A 22,319-nucleotide genomic window follows, 5' to 3' on the forward strand; every position below is an offset into this window, starting at 1 on the left:
CACACTGACATGGGACAGGAGAAAGGAGCTTTGGAGTCTCTAATTGACGTATGGACTGTGGGAACATAGATAACTTACACTGCACTTAGAATAGACTTGAATGACATCAGACTCTAAGGTCATGATTCAGGAGGATGAAGGGCTGTCTGGCTCTTACGCCAACGGCTCCTTCCAGGCAGGATCCTCTCCCTTTCAGTGGGGGACTGAGGGCAGGTTTCTCAGAGGAAGCCGCCTACTGGGTATATAAAAAGGACAGGGAGTTGCAGCTTCCTGGCTTACTGTAGAGATTTTGAAATTTTAAGAGATTTTATACTCTTTTTTTCATGCCTGCATCCAGGCAACAAATGAGTTCGAGTTCATTTGAAGTCACGACCAAAGACTCTCGGAGACCCACAGTTCTAACTAGCTTTCCTGGCCCTTTCGCTTTGCTACTCGAAGCGAGAGTTCACGCGCCCCTCTCGCCACCTAGGGACTCCCAGCAGGCCCTTCCCGTCCCAGCCCTCCACCAGGAAAGGGGGAGCTGTTAGAGGAGAATGATCTCATTTTCCCAATACCAAATTTAGCAGGCTGTCTGCGTTTACACGGATTCACTCCAGAATCTAAGCACCACTAGGCTACAGACTTTCATCTTGTTTTGGTCCCTGCTTTAGCCCCGGGACCTAAACGAGTGCCTTTTAAATACTAGCTGTGTGATAAATATTTGCATAAATGAGTAAAAATACCACCTTTGCCTTTTGACGCACATGAGCTGGAACTGACCCTGTGCCTATTGAGACTGACCCAAGTCCTGGTTCTCACTTGCCATCTGCCTGCTCAGATTTCACTCGAACAGTCCGCTCCTTCCTACTGTCCCGTTCTAATGCAATATTCCAATCAGCATACAATCACGCTGAGTTATCTCCTTAAATGTGAAAACTTTCCCTTAGCTCACCTAGCCCATTTATCTCCTCTGCATCAAAACTCGAGTTGTCCAAAATTGCGGACTCTACTTCAAATCCTTTCTGCTCCCACGCCATTGCAACAGGTCCTTCATCCCCTAAACTTGCAGCTGGTTAAATTTAACAATCCCCCCAATCTTGTGGTGAATTCGCAGTCCTCCTCGTACTGGACAGCACTTGAGAGATCGCTCTTATCGAAAGGTGCTACACCTTTGTTTCTGATGTGCCATTTTTCTGGATGGCCTCCCTGAGAGATCGCCAAGTCTCCTTTGATGGCTCCTCCCCATTTTAAAGACTATAGTATCACAATCCCCCTCCACCGTACCCCTTCTGCTCCTCATCATGGCGGATACTCAAAATGTGGGTCCCTGAACCTGCAGCATCATCACCAAAGAGCTTGTGAGAAATGTAGCCTCTCAGGCCCCTCAACAAACCTAGTGAATCAGTCTGCATTGTTAAGAAAACCAGGCGACTCACATGCATATTAAAATTTGAGAAGCACTACTCTACTTACAGGATTTCAGTCACATATCAGACTCCATTCATAGGCTAACGCAGAAATGTTTATCTTCTGTTCCCACCCTCGATCCCACGCTAGACCCCACAAAAACCTGTTAGACATCTCAAACCTAAGTGCAAGGCAGAATTCTTAATTTTTTTTTTCCCCTCACGCCAATAACTTAGAAGTCATCCTGGTCATCTTTTTGCTCCCCAGTCCCTGGACCAAGGTGCTCCCGATGGCTGTCCCTCCACAATTCAGGCAGAGCCGACCGCTCACCGCCATTGTCACTGCCCTAGTCTAAGTCATTGTTATTTTCGGTACAAAGACTTCTGTGTCTCCAAAATCCACTTTCACCAAGGCTCCCTACAATAAATTTTGCATGCAGTATCCAGAATGACCTTTAAAGAACATATACCCAGTCCAAATTTCTTTCCATGGCTTCCAGGAACCAACATTTTCTAGCCCCTTCCACACTATGTCCAATGCTCTGCTTAAGTCACATTGATAGGCTTGTTCTACTCCCTCCCCTAAATCTTTGCCTGCCTTACTTCCCAATTTCTTTCTGGTCTCAGCTCAAAGGTCCCTTCCTTAGAGAAACTTTCTTTAATCATCAAAACTAAGACTGACCTCCCTTTGCATTCATTTTTCTTCTTTCCTTTGCGGGGCTTTTCTCTTTGCAGACAGCTCTGGCAATACAGGTATCTGACGCTCCCACTAGAGTATACGGTCCATGAGCGGGGACTTTTTCCTCCTTTGAAACTGCCACTGCTTGGCACAGTGCCTACCACACAAGAAGGACTCAAAGGTTGACCCTTCAGGTGTTGTTGGGGGAACTGTTTGGGGCTGGGGCAAATTCTCCCTCCTCTATGTACCAGCACTTATACAGGGTCCGGCAAAAGTAACACCTGCTTGAGTGTGGTTGGTAGGGTTATAATATGGGTGTAATAATTTATAGTTTTAGTTTGAACAGTTTGCCTAAAATGTCGTATGGTGTGCTTGAGTGTGGTATTGTTGTTACAGAATTTCACGCTTATGATTTTGTAATTTAAAAAAAGGGGTGTTATTTGTCCCGGACTCTGTATTTGCTTGTCACACAAAGACCTGGATTTAGAGAATCCACCAGCACTTTTCAATAGGCTCAGATTTTTATAATATGGCAGTTGGTTCTACAACATTGCTGTACATTAGAACCACCTGGGGGCCCTTTAAAAAGTCTAACATTTCAGAGGCATTTTAAATGAACTAGATCGCAGTTGCTGGGGGTGGGACACGGGGACCAGGAGGTTTTGAAGCTCTGTAGGTACTTCCACTGTGAGTTAAGTTTGGGAACCACTGCTGTGCAGTATGTGTTGGTAAGCAGGTGGTCAGATATGAAATTCGTCATACATGTAAAAAAATCCCAGTCACACTGTTGTGAAAACTTAAGACTTCTATTTCCTATGTGGTATAGAAAACGAAAAGAAAGTTGTGAAAATACAACTGCTTCAAACATTAGGTCTTAAAGAGAGCACATCTTTCAGGTTTTTTCACATGTGTTCTCCTGTCAAAACTAATCCAATTTCAGGTGGTTCTATGTCGAAGTTTATTATTTGCTGATATGCTGAATCAAGTTTATGTATGAAAAAGTGTTCACTTCTACATAAGTCACATCTGAAAGCTTTCAGAGGCTTTGCATGTACTCATATTTTTAATGGCATCAGGTAAATACCTCTATCCTGGTAATAAGGATGTAATTACTAAGACGAAGTGCTGAACTCTCAAGAAAGAAAAGAATTTTATACTCAACAAGTTACAATAAAATAAATTCTTAATCATGCTGTCTAATGTTCCTTGCTCAAGAAGTAATATATTACACTCTAGTCATCAATCAAAATAGCCTTAGGACAGAAGTTGACCATATACTGTGCAATGACCTGTCTCTAAGCTCACCTTTCAAGTGTCTTCATACCTCAGAATAAAGGACAAAATTAATGAAAGAGCAAATCAAGTCACTTGATTATTAAAATCCCTCACTACAATGAAAATACTGTGGATTTCAAAAGAACCTTGGAGGTATTGAAGCCAACCTCGTGTTACGTACACAAGGTTAAACCTGACACCCAGGTCAGGTGTCATGCCTAGAAGTCACACAGGAGAGCTAGAAGAGAAAAATAAAACCATTTTTTTTTTTTCCAAACAAGCAGACAGAATTTTTCACATGTTAATCAGAAAGAATCAAGGTCAGCAGCTTAGGAAGAAATAAGGAATAAAAAGTATGTTACACATAGATTTAAAGGACTAGTCAATCTGCTGCCCCCTCCCCCCACCAAATTCTCTGAATATGTGGATATAATATCCATCAAGATGCTTACCCTTAAAATACTAGGATTTTGGAAAACTCAATTTACAAATACATTAATTGCATTGTTAAAATGAAATTAGTTCATTAAATGTGAGGACATCAAACAGCACCAATACCAGAAAGTGAAGAGAGTAAATACACTGTTACTTAATATATAATCACTGATTGGGACAGAAATGAACTATAGCCACCAGCAAAATCATGTAAGCTACTGTTTGACATAAAGGCAATATTTAAAGATTAGTATATGCCCTTTTCCCAGTGATAGACCTGTGTCTAGGCATCCCAGCAGTGGGTTAATTAGAAAATATTAAATAAGACGCATTTTAAAAGTTGTTCAACCTTGAACCATGATCTACATAATCCAAATTTTGCCAACATAAGCCAATGGCAGCATTTTTGGTATTGTAACTACTCTTACCTGTTCCAGCTAAAACAACACACCGCTTCCTCATTAAACATTAGATAGATCCAATGTGTCTATGAAGCAGCAGCAAGGCATTTACAAATGGGCTACTAACGGTGTTATAAAAATGCTACTAATGAAAAGACAGCAGCAAGTACTCTAGTGTGAGCATATTATTCCACATGGAATCCCATGTTACTATCTCTAGTTCCCTAGATCCTGGGAAGACCGGAGATGAACAAGTGTGTGTATGAATAGAGCCCAGGGAAAGAAGCTCTAAAAGGTGTATAGTGTTCGTATTTTAAATTCCCATGGTAGTTGTAATGCTTGCAGAGTACTCCAACTATTATCTAAATTTGTTTAAACATGTAGAATTAAAATGCTAACAAAACCTTCGTGTTAACCCAAAAAACAGCGCTGCGTTTTAAGTGAAGATGAACTAGGCATGGCTTGGGAAGTTTTTCTAATGTTCACACCGCCCTCCCCCTATTTCCTGCCCCTCTCATCAGGTGATCTAAAGACTACCCGGTTTAAAGTATTTGGTAACTCAGTGCAGAAAATTAACGTCACAGACAAAGTACAACAACTTTTAATACACCATTAATACTAATGATTAAAAATTATTGCATAGTTTTATGCATTTACCCTAAAACATTTTCTGAAAGTAAATCCTGAAAGTATTATATAAAAGACAACCCTTTAAAATGTGGATGGCCTTTACTACCTCGATCTCCTCTCCTTTTTTGTCTTTTCATTACTTTTGTCCATTGTTTTCTCATTATCTCCCCTGCACTTCGGGCAATACCATTTCCCCTTTGGTTTATAGGTAAGCGAAACACACGAAAAGTGAAACCACTCAATTGGACACTGTTCATTATCACATCCGATCATCTCCCCGTAAGACACTTGGTTACATAGACAGTATGTAGGTTCATTGGGATCTATTGCAAACTCAACTGGTGAAGCTTCCCTTTCCTGCTTGGCCTTGGAGCGTTTCTTTTTCTTGGCAGACTTGGATTTCTTTTCTTTAGGTGGCTGATCGTCACAGTCTTCAATGCCATTAGTCATGTGACATAAATCGCGGCTCTCGCTGGGGCGCTGCCTTCGGGGTCTCCTTGACGATCTCTCTGGCTGGCTGGAATCCATTTTTGCTTTATCGGAGGCTCGTTCACTCTCAGCAGGATCTTGAAAACACTGGGAATGTAGCTCCATTTGCCTTGCCCGATTTTCCACCAGTTCGAGCATCTGTGTGACAATCTGAATTTTTTCATCTCCCAATTCTTGACTATTGATTAGTGCTCTCTGGAGATGCTGCTGTAGGCGTTTTTTCTGGTTTAAATCATCTTCTTTCTTATATTTTTCATAGACATCATCAATTTCCTTTAATGTTTCTAAAAAAGGAAAAGAAAAATCAGAATGTTACTGTGTGCTGGCACATACAATATTGTTCAAATTAGTTATCTTTCACAGAATTGGAAAAGTTAGAATGAACTCAAACCACTCTTCTTTAGTATGTGGACATTTAAAAAATTATTTCCCATATAAAGACCATATCTTACGCAATAAGAAGTATATTTAGAAATAAATAAAAAGGAACAACAGAAAACTCTGATACTCACTAATTTATATTAAAGAGGAGATGTGCAGCTAATTCATAATCAAAAGTATTTTATGTGGGCAGGCTCACTGTATGCCACTTAGTGCCCTATGGCCTCTATTTTATTTGAACTTAAAAACAATCCTGTATATAAAATTTTTCAATACATGCCAGGCTCCATCTGTAAAACTTATACTAATTCCAGGACTAGGCTACAGATTAGTGTCCAACAGCATTTACAGGATTTACAGTTCAATCAGCAACTTGCATGACCCCAGAACAGACATCACCCCTTTACTTCCATATCATACCCTTAGATTCCCATTACATTAGTTTTAATGGTTTTTTTATTATCACATGAGAGAGAATTCTGAAACCCAAACTATTTCCAGAGTAGGTTTAGAATCATATTCTTGCATCAACTGACTAAGCTACTAACAGAATTATAGTAAAGTCAGCATTGGGTCACTATACTTTTGCAGATAACTCAGCAGTTGATTCTAAGCTGTTTGAACTGCTGATTTAGGTACTGTAGAGCATTTGGAACACATTTAAATCAATAAAAAATATCTGAGTTACTAGAAGGTATACACAAATCTTAAAATATAGTTCTATACATCAGCAAAATTTACATAAGATTAGTTTTTATTCAAATCTGCTCCATTTTTTACCCTCATGAGGTTTAACACTATTTGAAAGAGTTCTGTCTTACTAAAGGTGGAGAAACAAAAATTTAACTCTAAATTTATCACACCACGAGTCAGATCACTGCTTTATATGCCCATGTTATTATTCTAATCTTAAGAACAGAATGTTAAGACAAGTAAAATACATACATTGGGGCTGTCTGCAAGCAAGGTAATATAAAGCAAATATGCACCTAATTCTTATGAATTAGCTCCTCCCTGGAAACTGTAGGTACCCACAAATGATGGACAACGGTTTGACCTCAGCTCTATGACAAAGTGGCACTGCACATTTGAGGGTGCTCATACTTGCAAAGCATATTTTAAACAGAGGTCATATCTAGCTCATTTGCCTAGCTGGCTATGTAAGAGAATTTCTAAGAACTTAATATTCCACCCTGGCTGGTGTGCCTCAGTTGGTGAGAGCACCGTCCAAACACCAAAAAGCTGTGCGGTGACTCCCCACCATGGCACATATCTAGGTTGTGGGTTCCATCCAGTTGGGGCGCATGTGGGAGGTGACCAATCGATGTTTCTCTCTCACATGGATGGTTCTCCCTCTCTGTCTCCCACCTCTCTCTCTAAAATCAGTGAATATATCCTCAGGTGAGGATTGGGGGGAAAAAAAGAATGTAATTTCCCTCCAGGAAAACCAGGAAGATATATATATATTCCCAGGCTCCCCACCCAAGATACAAAATTTGAAGGTTAAAAAAATAAAGGAAAGCCCTATCTCAAATATTCTTTACCTAACCATCAGGACTTACAAGGTAATTTTATAACACCAACACATTGATACATGAGATAAAAATTCACGTTTTAAAAACACAGTATAAAGTGAAAAAAGGAAACCAATTCTTATTGGGACTCCTCAATGTGATAACGATTTTACCATCTAATCCCCACAGCAACCCTGCGAGGAAGCCATCACTTCTACAGTTGAAGAAATGAAACTCAAGGATAACCCCAGACTTTGACCTCTGCCGAATACGAATGCCTGGCTACACCATTTAAGCATTTTCTACTAAGCTGAAAGGAAGGCACTTGAAATTATTAAATTTAGTTCATAGGTTAATTATCCAAGGAATTATGAACAAAAATACTGGAATAAAAATTGAGGTTCTCTAATAACCATATCCCATAATAACTACTTTGTTCAGTTGTAAAATTTTCATTTCTCTATTTTTAAGTTTTTAAGGCCACTTTTAAGGTTCCTCAATAGTTTCTAAAGTGCCTCAAATAGGTAGGAGAGAAATTTCTTTGATTGCTTATGTAATTTATACCACTAGATATTGTAGTATTAGATCCAAAATCAGAATATACTTTAAAACTAGCAAAGGATTAAAAACATGAATTTCTGAACCAAGAACACACAGTTTTTAAAGCTAATAAATATAAAACTGTGAAAGCTGAATTTAGTAAGCATGTGCAGAGTGAAAACTAGATTGTTGTTTTTATATTAATCTTGAAACTAACCACAATTTTAACGGACCTGAAAATTTCATTACCTCTCAGTCTTTTTAAGGCCTAATACTGTTTCTCATATTACCAGAGCTGCTTATGACAATTTTAGATGGTCAAGATGGAAGATTTCCTGTAACACTCTGTCCTTCCCCAATTCAAATGAAAGGGAATATTCACTTTTGTGAAGGCAAATATAGGTATGTGTCTTTATAGAAATGTAAAAACCTGCAAACTTTACTAATTTCAGAGTTATATGAAAAATTAACTTGAACAATAAAAAAACAAATTAAAAAAGTGATGTAAAAAAAGAAAAATTAAAAATGTTAAATATAAAATTCTTAAGGATATATGTATCATTTTTAGGTTACAATGCACGTATTATGCGTATTTTTGCTCCATCATGTCTGTAGAAAATACCTTTGGAGAGCTTTTCTTTGAAAAAAAGAAAAAGTTAAAATAGTTTAGAAACAAGCCCAGCACCTGAAGTAGCCAGGCTGTGGAGTCAAACGTTCTCCACCTAATTGGACAAGTTACTTAAACTCCTTGTAAATTTTAATTTCCAGTAAATGAATGTGAGAATTAAATGAGATAATGTTCTGGACTTGAAACAGCGAATGAAACACAGTAAATAATCAATATTAATTCTTTTCCTCCCTAACAGAGAGGAGTCCTATCAATCATGGATTCAGAAGGCAGAAATAAATTACGGATTTGAAAACAGAAACATTTAAGTATCCTTACATGCTAAGGGCCAGAAAATGTCACCCCCAGAAGTGGGTTCCTTAGACTAAAACATTAGATTAATGACGTGTCTAGAAAAACTGGGAATGGATCCAAGAAGTTATCTCTTTAAAGTCCATATGGCTGTTTCCACATTATGTCCAAGGTCTGTTCCTTGATTCAGGGTTATTAAAAGTACAGCGGCTCCCCATTTAAACTTCTCCCCTCCTGGCAGCAGGTGAAGGGGTCCACCAATAGCAGATGATGAATGATACTCTTCGTAAGAAACGCTGATCCCCTGAACTAGCTGCTTGGGTCTGACCACAAAGGGTGGTTTTTGCCTCATCACTTAAACTTGGTGGAGGGAGGGGTTAAAGGACGCCAGGCGGTTGCCCAGTCAACCACCTACTTCCTCCTGGGGCCCGGAAGTGACGCAAGGCCCGGAACAGACGAGCTGCCAGGGTCTGCGACGCTACCAGTAGCTGGCTGTGTCCTCGTCACAATTAAGTGGTTGGGAAAGACTCGAAAAATCAAAACAAACATATCCCAACCCCCAACACTGGCTTTGAAAGGGGCGACCTAACGTCCCGCACGGCTCCGACGTCCACCCAACCAGCCAGCTCTGCCCAAACCTAGCAACGACCAGCCATTTCCGAGGCGGGCGGGAGCGCGCGTCCGCGCCCCTCCCGTGTCTACGTCACGCCCGCAGGCCACGCCCCCAGGAACAGGGGCCCTCCCCGGCACACACACCCCTCTCCCTTTGCCCGCAGGGACCCCCTCCCCTTTTAACCATTTGGCTGACGGAGCTGGAAAAAGGCTACAATCCGGAACTCTCCCTGGGGCGGGAGAGGGGTAGGGACTCCCCGATTCCCGAGACGGGAGCCAGAGAGCAGAGGGTGGGACCTCCCCGGAGTCCGCCTTCGCGGTCCTGTCTCGCTCCCTCCCCCCGCACGTTCCAATGCATATGCTCTCAGGGAGTAGGGGCCAAAGGGGGCTCGGGGAAGCCAGGCCCTGGAGACCAGCGGGAGCCCAGCCACTCACTCCCTACGGCCACCGCCTGGCTGCACGCTCCCTCGCCTGGGCAGACGGGTCTGCGGCACGGGGCAACCGAGCGCCGGAACAAATGCTTGCTACTTAAAATGGCTGATTCCCCTCCACGCCAGCTGCAGCCGCTGGGTCTGCAGCGGGGGCTGACGAGCAGCCCCCACCCCCACCCTTGAGACCCCACCGAAGTCCTCGCCGACCGCAGCAGAGGAATGGAGGGCCGCGAGCCCGGTCTTCCGTCCCTCTCCCCGATCCCACACACCAGACCCGCTCTGTGCACTCGAGGACACTGTCCCAGGAGAAAAGGAAAGTGTCACTTCCTCGGGCAGGCTCCGAGCCACCGTGCCTGTAGGCGAGCGGGTCCAAGCGAAGGGAGGACCCTCCCGCGGCCCCCTACCTTGATATTTGTTGTCCAGCTCTCGAAGCACAGACACGTTCCTCTGCATGTCGTGGGGCAGCGACTCCACACACTCGAGGTAGTCCTGCACGTAGCAGGTGAGAAGCCGGCTCCGCTCCCCGGTGAGGATCGCCGCCGACGAGTAGAGTTGCTGCTGCTGCTGCTGCCCTAACATCCTGCCGCCGCTGCTGCCCCTCGCCGCCGCCGTCGCCGCCGCCTCCGCATCCAGCAGCCACACATGCAACAGCCGCGGCCGCCGCGGCCCCTCTACTCCGCAGCCCGGCGCCGCGGGGACACCGGCCGCCGTTCAGGAGGGCACAGCCGAGTCCCCCGATCTCCACTCCCCCCAAAAGAAGCCCTCACTCCCCGCCCCCGTGGTAACAAGCCCAGGGGCGGGGCGAGATCAGTGCTCCCTCCTTTTAGCCCTCCCTCCCCAGGACTAGAGCAGCGGGGATCCCCCAAGCGGAGCTGGCGCCGGGGTGCCGGGCGTTGACACTTCTTGCCCCCCTCGGAGTCCCCAGATGCTACCAATGCCGTCTCGTAGCTCGGATCCCCATGACAAGCCCTCCGCTGCCCCCTTTTCTCCCAATCACCCTCCGAGCCTGTCGGAGAGTCTCTCACTGAACTGCCCCCGCCCCTCCGCCTGCGGCCGCCACTGCGCCTGCGCAGGACTCACTCCTATTAAGGCCGGGGGCCCGCCTCTACCGCCCTACCAAAGGGTTCGCATTCTCCCGCCTTCCCTCCGCCACCCGGGCGATTGGTCTGTCAACTCTCGGCCCGGCCAAACGGCAGGCTGCGCCCCGCCCCCTCTTAAAGGAGAAAGACTGCCAGACCCACCTCTCTGCCCAGTGTCGGAATGGGACTTGTGAGGAAGGTTGGCTGACTTTTTCCCCTCCGTCCTCCTCACGGGGAGGGGGAAACTTGGCCCGGTTCCCTTGGCCCACTGTTACCGATTTTTCCCCCATTGGTGGATCTAGCGGGGCCCCCTCGCGCGCCTTAAAAGGAGCAGTAAGCAGCCGCTTTTCGCAGCAACCTGCAGCAAGTGATGCCTAGGGGGGACTACGTGACCCAGCATGCAGCGCGCGCGGCTCCCGGCGTGCGCCACCGATGTGTTCCCGCCGGGCCGGCGCCGCTGGCCCGGCTGCGGTCTCTGCGCTGCCCTCGGGCTCCGTTCCTCCTCCCGCCCCGGGCTTCGGTCTCGCGGGGCAGGGTGGGGGCTGATCGCGCAGGTAGGTGGTGCTCCCGCGGGCTGTCTGCATTTTCTTTCTCCTTTTTTCTGCCGGCCTTTTAAATCTCCCTCCTGGATTCAACGTGCTTCCGTCTCCCGGCGCCCAAGTGCTTGGCAAGTTTCGCCCGCCCTCCTGCTCTCCCGGAATCCGGTTTCTTTCAGGCTGCGCCTATCCGAGGATCGTGTTTGACCAGCGGGCAACCTTTAAAAAACTTTTTTTCCCCGTGGGTCAGAACGTTTAAGCGTTGAATGTCGGCGGGGGTTACCTGCGGCGTGAGGGGCACGCCGCCACCTTTTCCTATCTTTTTACCTTCAGACCAAAGCCACTGACTGGCCAGCCGGAGGGAAGACGGGGTGGGCAGACCGGAGTAAAATGTAATCGGGAGTCAGGCCCAGGGCCTTCACTACGTGATCGACTGTCACGTCTAATTTCTGTGTAGTTTTAATTCCAAATGGTTTCTAAGCATATATAATAACGTGTGTGTTTGTGAAAGAATTGGATGTAAGTAGAATGAATACACGGATAATTTTAATGGAATATCTATGCAAACAAGCCCTATTGTGAGTAGTACCTTTGAGTTAAGAAAGAAAACGCGAGCGGGTGATAAATTTGGGGTTTTGCAGCGGTGGCACACCTATGTGGCACTTTTTGAAACAGCTGTTAATAGTAAGTCACCATTTGGCCTGGGAAGAGAAATCTAGACCTTGATCTAGAGGAAATTTTTAAATTTCAACCCAAAACTAAGTAAAGGACAAAAGCCCCTTTCAGGCCCTCTTGCCAGAGCTAGCTGGCCTTTCCTTGACCCTGTCAGCCATAATTAACTTGTTTTTCTGATTCTCTATTTAATCAGGACTGGAAAATTGCCGAAAGCATCTTAAAGGCGGAGATGTCATGAAAAATTGCCAAACAGGACGTGCCAGGTCACAAGGACTGGTGGACCCTGCACCTAAAGATAACATAGGTGCAAACTGAAACCTGTGCAAAAGCAGCTGAAGCGTCCTATTTTGCATCTGGCCTGATTACCCAACTACAAGCCCCTTGTCCTTTATAACTCCATGAAAGCTCACGGCCCCAACCTTTTGGGGCTGGTGTAACTCTTTACACTTGGCTCCTTTCCTCTCTTGGAAAGTGACAAAAACTTTGCTCTCCATATTTTCTATTCTTTGTGGCCCATATGGAGACCATTAACTCCTCTCCACCTTCTGAGACTTGTGACCAGAGGAGCAGTGGTCAGCTTGTCCCAGGCTAACCCCCTGACCCTGCCTTGGGGCCTAGAGGAACCCTCCCTCTCACCTCCTCTCCGCGTCATCCATCCCTGCAGACAGCCTCCTTGTCACCCATGTCCACAGTCAGCAATCGGTAAGTCTCTGAATCTTGGGACGCGAAAATCCAAAGAACCGAAAGTGATATCCTATCGTATCCTAGGTAGAAATCCCTGCGCGTAGGGTCTATCACTTTCCTCTCCGGATTCAGCCTCAGGGGATGCCTCCTGACCATCCCTCTAGTTTCAGTCTCATCCTATGACTTGGGGACGCCTGACTCCAGGACAGATCTCTCTGGTCTCCGTCTGCTCCTGGATTCAGGGACAGCCACCCCCAGCACAGATCTCTAGGTGGTTCGAGCTGGGGACGCCCTCCTTAAACTTCCCCCTCCCGTGGCATGTTCTCACCCCTGAGATGTCCTTCCCTTTTCTTTTCCTAGTTGTCATCATGGGCAACACACAACCGACCCCACTTAAGGACTCCCCATTGGGATGTCTCCTTAAGAACTTGAAGGCGCTGGGACTTAACCAACTCAAGCTCAAGCGCTTGATTTTCTATTGCAGTGCGGCCGGGCCTCAGTACAAGCTGGACGGCCAGGAGATCTGGCCCACAAGCGGGTCTCCTAATAACACTGCTCTCCAGCTTGACCGCTTGTCACCGTCTCGAAGAACGGCCTGAAGTCCCTTATGTTCAGGCCCTTTCTGAACCCCTGCCGGCCTGTTCTCCGTTCCTCCGGTCGAATGCTCCTCACTCCCACCTCCTTACCTCCTCCCTCTTCCCTTCCCGCGCAGCCTTGGCACTCCCTCCCCACTGTCCCTCTGCACTCGCCTCAGGTCAACCTCAAACCCCCCCCCACTTCCCCTGCTCTCCGCCGCCCTGCTCCTCCAGGCTCTCCTGCCGAACCCTCCTCTCCTCCCTCCCCAGGCTGCACGTATCCTAGCCTACGTCCCCTTCAGGGCCGGTCTAACCCAGCTACTCGTTTTCCCCTTTGCGAGGTTCCTAGACCCGAGGGCATTATTTGAGTCCAAGTTCCTTTCTCTATATCAGATCTCTCCCAAATTGAAGCCAAGCTTGGCAGTTTTTCTGCTAACCCAGCTAAATTTGCAGAGGAATTTGAATATCTCACTCTCTCCTATGACCTCTCACGGTGAGAGAGTCACATCATTTTTTCCACATGTGTGCACTAAACTCAGAGGAGAGAGGTCGCATTTGGGATATAGGGATGATGTGAACCCCGGACGCAACCCAGGACTTACGTGCTGGCCCCACAGCAGGGCCGGACCAAGATCCCCACCGGAACTCTCAGGCAGGCTCCCCGGACTGCTGACGGTGCGACTCCATGCTTTCCTGCCTTGTTGAGGGTAAGAAGAGGCCACGGCTAAGCCTGTCAACTATGATACAGTTAAGGAGGTCACAGGGCCCAGATGAGAGCCTGCTTTTTCCTCTCCAGACTCTCGGAGGCTCTTCGCCTCTATACCAGTTTGGATCCCGACTTCAGGGAAGGTCAGTCTATCCTTGAGATACACTTCATTACCCAGGCGGCCTCTGATAATTCTACGCAGACTCCAAAAGCTAGAAAAGGGCCCTCAGACCCCACAGTCGGAACTTGCTGACCTGGCTTGCAAGGGCTTTTAACAATCGCGATGAGGACATGTGGGGAAGAGACAGCGGAGCGACAGCGGTCGCGGGAGCAGAAGGACGTTTTCCAGATGGCGGCCTCAGCGATAGAGGGGGCTTTTCAGGTCCAGGGAAGAACTTACCCGAGGCCTCCAAAGCAGCAATAAGGGCAGTTCTCAATGGCACCAGGGTCCTGACATGCTTTAATTGCGAACAAGACGGTCCCTGGAGCAAGGACTGGCCTAAGAAAACATGGCAGCCGCGGGGACAGCGCCCTCATTGCAAGGAGGCGGGGCCCTGGGAGAGGGAGTGGCCTCTCAAAGGAGGAGGCCGAGTCCCGCTTCCGCTTCCGAACCAAACCGGCAGACTCCCAAGGGGGCCCCCTCTATGCCCACAGATTTCCTCGGCCTCCTCCAGACTTGGGACTGACGCCCGGGCCTTGGACCGGGCTCGCCTTCGCACCATGGAATTGGCCCAGCCTCGCGTAACTCCATTGCAGGTAAGCTCATGGATGTCTTAATCGATACTGGAGCCACTCGCTCTGCTCTTTCTGAGTTTTTGGGCCCTTTTTCTCCCTCACCTATTAGAGGCATCGGGGGAAGACCGTGGGCCACTTTGCAAACCCCGAGCCTCCTTTGCACGCTGGGAGATCAGGTCTTTGCTCACTCATTTCTATTCCCAACTGTCCCACCCGCCTCCTGGGACAGGATCTCATGACTAAGGCACCCAAATCAGTTTACATCCCCCAGCCTCATTCCTTGGACTTTTAGGAAGCCTCTCAATCTCAACGTCTCTCCCTCATACATACCCTCTGAAGCCTCAGACAAAGTAGTGCTTGAGGTTTGGAACATAGACGTCCCAGGAAAGGCACGTTACATACATCCCATCACTATCCACATGAAGATCCCACACATTTCCCTTGCCTTTTGCAGCATCCACTCGAGGCAGAGGACCTCCGGGGCCTTTAACCCCTCATTAACAAGTTGCTCGCCTCTGGCCTGCTGCGGCCCACGAACTCGCCCTATAACGCTACCCTGCCCTACTCATCAAGGAGACAGGCGGCCCGCACTGTTTAGTCCAGCACCTACACATAATCAGTGAGGCTGTCGTTCCCCTCCATCCTGTCGTTCCCAGTCCTTGCACCCCACTCGGCACTGTTCCTCTAACACACGAGTATCCACTGCCGTGGACCTCCAGGACGCCTTCTCTGCCATCCCCGTCTCACGAGGGTCTCAGGACATCTTAGCCTTTACTTGGACCGATCCCGGCACAGGGCACTCACGACAGCTAACGTGGGCCTTGCTTCCACAGGGGTTCCGGCGTAGCCCCCATCTCCTTGGACGCGCCCGAGCTCAGGGCTGCCCACTCTCTCAGCCCCTGGCAGCCCTCTCCTCCTGCGTGCAGGTGACTCGCTGTCACGCAGCACTGACCTCGGGGCTGCCCTCGCTGATACCCGCCCCGCAGAAAGAGGCTGTTGTGTCTCCCCCACCGAGTGGCCAGTCAGCCAACACCGTCCCCTACTTGGGCTTCCTCCTCTCACACGGATACCATGCCATCATGACACAGCACACGAAACATACTGCCTCCTTGAAACCACCGCAGACAAAAAGGGAACTTCAGGCTTTTCTAGGGCTCACTGGATACTTCCGATCCTGGACTCCGCAGTACAGCCTCACAGCAAAGCCTCTCTGCGAGGCGCTTCAGGGTCCAGGGTGTGAGCCCTTAGAGCGGAAGACGCTTGGACACCAGGCTTTAATGCCCTTAGGACACTCCGCTCCTGTTCTTGCACTGCCTGACCTCGAAAGGCCTTTCCACCTTTATGCGTACGAGAGGGAGGCCGTCGCACTAGAGGTTCATGGGAAAAAGCATGGCCCTGATTTTAAGGCCATAGCATATTTTTCCACAGCCTTAGACAGTACTGCCAGAGGTTGGCCTCCTTGTCTCCTGGCCGTAGCCGCAGCGGCCCTCCTCATAACTGAGGCCGACTTAACATAAGCCCAGCCTACCCAGGTTTTACGTGCCATGTCAGGTAGCTGATGTCCTTAACAACAAAGCCTCCATTTTCTCAGCTCCAGCCGCGTTACTCAGTATCAGATGTTGCTCCTAAACAATCCCTCGGTCACACTCCTACCCTGCAGGTCCTGAACACGTTACCTCCGGACCCCCAGCAATCTCCTCTTGAGCACTCTTGCATCGTGGTCGTAGGACAAACCACCACAGCTCATGCCAACCTCAGGTACTCCCCTGTCCTCGCCTGATCACAATCGCTTCGTGGACGGCAGCAGTTACACCCTCAGTGGACCAGGGGAAGCGGGATATGCAGTAGTTACGGCCACTCGCACAGTTGAACGCTCTCTCTTACCACCCTACACCTCACCCCAGAAAGCTGAACTTGCCACACGTATAAGGGCAGTGCAACTAGGAAAGGGCCTAAAAGTCAGCATTCACACAGATTCCAAATATGCCTATCCCAGTCTGCATTCTCGTGCCGCCTTCTGGAGAGAAGGGTGTCCCCTCCCCACTCGCGGACCCTCCATCGGGCATGCCGGCCAAGTCCTCGAGCTCACACAGGCAGCTGTCACTGCAAGGCACGTCAGTGCGCTCAGTCCGCTGAGGCTTTAGGAGACAAGAAGCAGACGGGCTAGGCTGGGGCCTCGCTCCCCTTTCCAGCAACACAGGCTCTCCCGCTTCTGTCACTGTCCAGGCAAACACCTAGCTACGCTCCCGAGGAAATCTCCAGACACACTCGGTCGGGGGCCCCCCAGGAGGGACCTTGGCTTATCTGGGGGGGCGGTTTATTCTCCCCCAGCTCCAGGAGACCTCCATCTTACAAGATCTACATTCCACCCCCCCCCACCCCGCCACATAGGGAGTCGGCCTCTTTAAATACTCCCCTCTCCTCTTCTACACTCTAACGAGCTAGAGGACAAACTAAAAGGCTGTCGCAACTGCCAGCAGGTCACCGGCGGGTCCACCTCAGGCCGCCTCCTCCCCACACACCAGCTGCGGGGACACTTACCCAGACAAGACTTTCACCTCCTAGACCACCCAGGCCCCAAACATCTTTTACAAGCTACATGTGGCCTGGCGCCCCCAGTCCTCCAGAAAGGTTGAGAAGACACGCTCTACCCTCAGACAACAACTTAGCAAACCTTCCCTGGAACTCAGAGCTGGATCGAGCTCCTTCCACATCCTCTCCTCAGACTTCGCATCACTCCTCGGGACCCTCTCTGTATCAGCTCCTTTGAGCTCATGTACGACGCTCCTGTCTCCTTTCCCAACTGCCTTGCGTCCAGACCTAGGCAATGACCTTCCCACACTAGGACTAACCAGCCACCTAACCCCTCCGCCAGTACGCAGATACCCATCTACCCCAACCTGCCGAATTACCTTGCGTTCAGCACCTCCCACCTGGGGACTGGGTTCTCTCAAGCACCTCGCTGGGCAGACCAAGCGCTCCAGCCTCCCAGGAGGGCCCTTCCCGGGGAGTCTGACCACTCCTATGGCTGCAGGACCCTGTGGGCTGCCTGCCTGGATCCATCTGACTCGCCTGGAGGCCTCTAGCTCCAGATCCGCCTCTTCCCCAGCCAGGCTCTTCCTGACCCCACGCTCCGACTCACCAGAATCCAGCCAAGGGATGCAAAGCCCACACAGCCAACACGACTGAGAAATACGAGCCCTTCCCCTATATGCTCTGGTATCTTTGCCTTAAAATTTTTCTCCCTTTCATTCTATTCCCCAGGAGCTTGTTATGAATGCCATTAGCCCTGCTTATATCCCCGGGCAGAGACTCTCTTGTCCCTTTGGGAACCATAGCTATGACCCCTCTCTATTTCTTTTTATACTCTCTTCCTCAGGTGATGCGTTTCCCCCCAAGCCTTACTCCCCTGCCACCCAGGAAACCCTTACTGTTCTCAACAAGAAGACTGCTTCAGCCTTAGGGAGCTGGCGGCTCTGTGCTAGCACGTCTCCCAGGGAGGGGCTCTAGTGGTTCCTGGCCCCTGCTTCAGAACGAGCCCACCCACTTTTTTCCAGGGAATGGACTGTCAGTGACAGCGTTGGCCCACGGTAGACCACAGACTTCTTAACTACTTACACCAAAAAACACATTATAACCTTCAAGGACCATTATTTTCCTCAGTAACTTTTGGGCCAGGTGCCTCTGTTGTCCAACAGCGGGGCCGAGGCTGGGGCCGGGGCTGCCGATCCGCTCCTTCTCTAACCTACCCTGGCCTGCCATCGCTTTGTTTACCCTGCCCTCCACTAGGACGTGGTCTCCCTAGACACCTCCTCACCTGGCGGCCCTAACGACCACTCCAGCTCTCCCTTTAACAGTACCTTTCACCCCAAACCTCCCAACATAATCACCTCCTGGGCTAGTTATTCTGGGACTTCTATTTGCCTGGGCCCGCAGAACAACTGCCCCTTCAAGTATTGCCACTTTTGGTTCCAACCACATAAGGGGCGAAGTGGTAACTAAAAATTTATCCAGTTGAAGTTGGTAACGATCAATCAAGGAACTAATTGAGAACAGTCAGTGTTATACCACACAGGAGATAGCCGACAAAATATCCAAATCAATAAAGTTATTGGTGAAAATGAAAAATGTGTCTTTATTTTACAGAGAAAACCATATGGACTCTTGGGCTAAGCCAATACTTGGCTCCTTTTCAGACTGGGTTCCCTTATTCTGTTAAATGCAATATTTAAAAGTTCCCCATTCTCTGCAACATAGAAGTTAATTGGTGACATTTAATCCTATGAGTAAAGCAAAAAAGACAGCCCTAACTGGTGTGGCTCAGTGGACTGGGCGTTGTCCTGCAAACCGAAAGGGCACTGGTTCATCAGGCACATGCCTGGGTTGTGGGCAGGGTCCCCAGTTGGGAGCATGTGGCAACTGATTGATGTCTCTCTTCCTCTTTTTCTCCCTTCTCTAAAAAATAAAATCTTTTTAAATTTTAAAGGCATCTTATTTGCTCTTCAATATGTTTTCTACCATAAAGTAACCCTAAAACGTATAACTAACTGAAATCCCCAAATTAATAGGCATATCTGGGATTGCCTTTAATTTCTAAATCAGATACTTTGAAAAGTTCCTGGTAGAAAATGTTTAGGCCCCTAAACCTACATCCTACAGTCCTTATACTGAGCGGGCAAAGTAACAACTTCAAACTCTGACTGAAAACTAGCAAATAGTTCTGAAGGGTCCCTAAAGTCACCTGATAAAATTCAGCCGCCGCATGAGTCAGGGCAATTAAATTGGAAATCCTTTACTTTTCCAACTTTTAAAAGCTTTTTATTATAGAACTTTTCAAATACACAAAAGTAGAGGTAATAGTACAATGAATCATAATGTACTATTCACCTAGCTTGAACATTTATTAATATATGGCCAATATTTCATCTCCGACCCCCTTACCCTTGCTGGATTATTATTTAATCCATAAATACTTTAAATATGAAAGGATAACAGATTGTAAAGGACATTTACAATACCATTATCTTATAAAAAAATACCACTACATTTAATATCTACACAATTTAAATTTCCCTATTGCCTTTTACACTTTCTTCAGCAGGATTCAAGCAAGTTCCACACTTTGCGTTTTGTTAGTGAGGTCTTTTCTAAACCAGTAAGAGGCAGTTAGTTCCCTATTTAATTCAGCGAAGCAGCAGTGTTTTTCTAAGAAATATTTGAATGCACTGTTAAAAATATGGGAAAATTCAAGAAAACCACTTTAAAAACAATCTAATTAAAAAGCACCAGTTGATAGACTGCTTAGAAGTGTAATTGTACCTAATGCAACGAAATAAATCCTTAAAGGATCGAGGACTTTGTATTGATTTAGAGTATAAGTTGATCTAGGAGGTCTAGTGAAGCGTTTTAAATTGTACTGAAAAACCCCTAAAACTTTTAAATCAACTTATTAGTACAATATGTAACTTAAAAAGAAACCACTTGCATTTCCACTGAGCTCAGTTTTTAAAGATTTAATTGCGTTATTGCATATGTAGTACACATTAATTGTAGGGAAAAAAGTAGAGCTAAAATGAAGCTTTTTAAAAATAACTACAAACTGGAAATAACTCCAGGGTCTAAGTATACCTCCAAGATGTAATTCCATTTTAGTTTTTTTGCTTTAAGGAAACACTGGTTAGGACTACAGGGCAAAGTTAAACCACCAGGTTCTCAAAATAGAATGAATATTAGAAATCCGAGCAATGTCAGCCTGTACATTTTATGAGGTAGACAACAAATTTAAAATTGGTATATACAGTCAATCCTACTGTGGATCTAGTTCTGTTTGACATTTAGAATGACTACTAACAGCAAAATATGATCCTAAAATATTTTAATGAAGGGAGTGAATGCCTGGGACTGTAGTCAAGAGAAAATGCACTATAATAAAATTGACCCATAACCAAGAAGAAAAACATTATCTACTTTGTTATCCCAGAGAGAAAAAGAATAAGTGCATATGGTATACTTTGCATATTGCTGACCAGAAAAACATTCCATTTTCCCTGGATAGTTACCATAGTTACATGAGCTGTTTATAACTTCAAGAGAAGGAACTAGGTCACAATATTGTAGGAGTTTGAATTATGCAATTATGTTTCCTAAAAGCAGGGGAAAGGGTTTAAAATTTAGGGAAGGATACATGTTCAAAGTTCAAACTTGTCTAATTTTGCTGGTGAAACTCAAAAATTTGTCAAAAATTAAATTAATTGTTCAACCTATACAAATGTAATGACTAGATCCATAGGTGCGATAGAAGAGATGCCAACACGTTGCAGATACCACTTTATCTTTGTGAGCTATCTTACCTTAAAATGTTTCTTGCAGCTAACCGGTGAATCCAACAATAGTCTAGCATCTTGAAGTAGCCAAGCCATATGTAAATTGAAGCTTCGACCTCTTACCTTTGGAAGCTTGAGGTTAAAGTTTAGCTCAATGCTCATCAGCCACTGCGTGAGTTAAAATTCTTAATTTTAGGGATTTTCCTATTAATTTCATCAGATAGACACACAAGAGTGGTAGGGAGGGAATATATTGAAAGCCGTGGTGGCATAGACTTTACCTTTCCTTACAATTATATGTTCTTTTTTGTTGTTTTACTAACAGCCTCACAGAAAGATGATCTTACGCAGGAACCCTGCAAAGTGCTCAATCAATAGAGGGAAAGAAGAGGCAAAAAAAATGCTTTTCAAAGTTGCACAGTTTCAGACGGTTATTTTTCATCTCCCAATCAGCTATAGACTCAGTCATTCTCTAGCTAAAGGTAATCTTGGATCTAGGATTTCCCCAAAGAAGAGAAAGCAGGCAACAGGCAGCCTGACTGCGTAGCAGGGGGAGCCACTGCCACTGGCGGCAGTTTAAGGTATCATAGCTGCAGAGATGGGGAAGAGGTTGAGGCGCCCTGTTACAGATCCATTCTTACCGGCTTCGTTTTACAGGTGATGATGTGGGGAGCCAGAGAAGTTCAAGGAACTTGCCCAGGGTCACATACCAGTTCACAAAGTACGTTTATACCTAAAAACTTGAGTAAAACAAATGTTAGTTAATCATAGTTTCTGGCTGATAATCATTGGAAAGGGAAAAGGTACCCATGGCCAAAAAAAAGAAAAAAAAAGAATTTGGGATTAAAAAATATATTTTTTAAAAGATTATTTTATTTTGTGTTATTTTATTTATTTACTTTTAGACAGGGGGAAGGGAGGGAGAAAGAGATGGAGAGAAACATCAATATGTGTTTGCTTTTCACATGCCTCCCACTGGGGGACCTGGCCTACAACCCAGGCCTGTGCCCTGACTGGGAATCGAACCAATAACCCTTTGGTTCCCAGTCTGATGCTCAATCCACTGAGCCTTACCAGCCAGGGCAGGACCTGGGTATTATAAAATTACTTTTTTGGAGAAGTTTTACGACAAGTTTAACAAGATTAACTGTAAAGGAAAATTAGTATTTCTTGAACAATAATATTTAGAATATCACAAGATTAAAAGTAGTAGAAAGCATATGCCCTTAAAACTTATTTAATTTCAACAGCAAATGACTTATATATGTCATCTAGCTGAAGTATGAATGGTCTTTTAAAAATAAACTAAAGCCTT

The 22,319-nt window shown here is 46.5% G+C and overlaps 1 protein-coding gene and 1 long non-coding RNA gene across 2 annotated transcripts; one reads left to right on the plus strand and one right to left on the minus strand.

Moving 5' to 3' along the window:
• Window positions 1-4,860: 4,860 nt before the first annotated feature.
• On the minus strand, window positions 4,861-10,432 carry ING2 (inhibitor of growth family member 2). Its single transcript, XM_054565815.1, has 2 exons — window positions 10,096-10,432; window positions 4,861-5,578 (listed from the first exon to the last, which is right to left on the minus strand). Exons 1-2 carry the CDS (start codon window positions 10,268-10,270, stop codon window positions 4,908-4,910), a joined length of 846 nt encoding a protein of 281 aa, XP_054421790.1. The 5' UTR covers window positions 10,271-10,432; the 3' UTR covers window positions 4,861-4,907.
• Window positions 10,433-11,207: 775 nt separating this feature from the next.
• LOC129064705 (uncharacterized) lies at window positions 11,208-16,695 on the plus strand. The gene is made up of 4 exons (XR_008528514.1): window positions 11,208-11,324; window positions 12,175-12,683; window positions 14,601-14,702; window positions 16,342-16,695. It is a non-coding gene; the product is annotated as an uncharacterized LOC129064705 (long non-coding RNA).
• Window positions 16,696-22,319: the final 5,624 nt, after the last annotated feature.

This window comes from Pteronotus mesoamericanus, unplaced genomic scaffold (genome assembly GCF_021234165.1).
Source record: "Pteronotus mesoamericanus isolate MK-2021 breed Mesoamerican mustached bat unplaced genomic scaffold, CSHL_Meso_final contig_169, whole genome shotgun sequence".
Classification (NCBI taxonomy): Eukaryota; Metazoa; Chordata; class Mammalia; order Chiroptera; family Mormoopidae; genus Pteronotus; species Pteronotus mesoamericanus.

Excerpts from the sequence above, each read along its gene's own strand:
- ING2 (XM_054565815.1), bottom strand. The coding sequence starts at position 10,270 with ATGTTAGGGCAGCAGCAGCAGCAGCAACTCTACTCGTCGGCGGCGATC. Across the intron at positions 5,579-10,095 it reads GCTGGACAACAAATATCAAG|AAACATTAAAGGAAATTGAT; the intron begins GTAGGGGGCCGC and ends TTCCTTTTTTAG.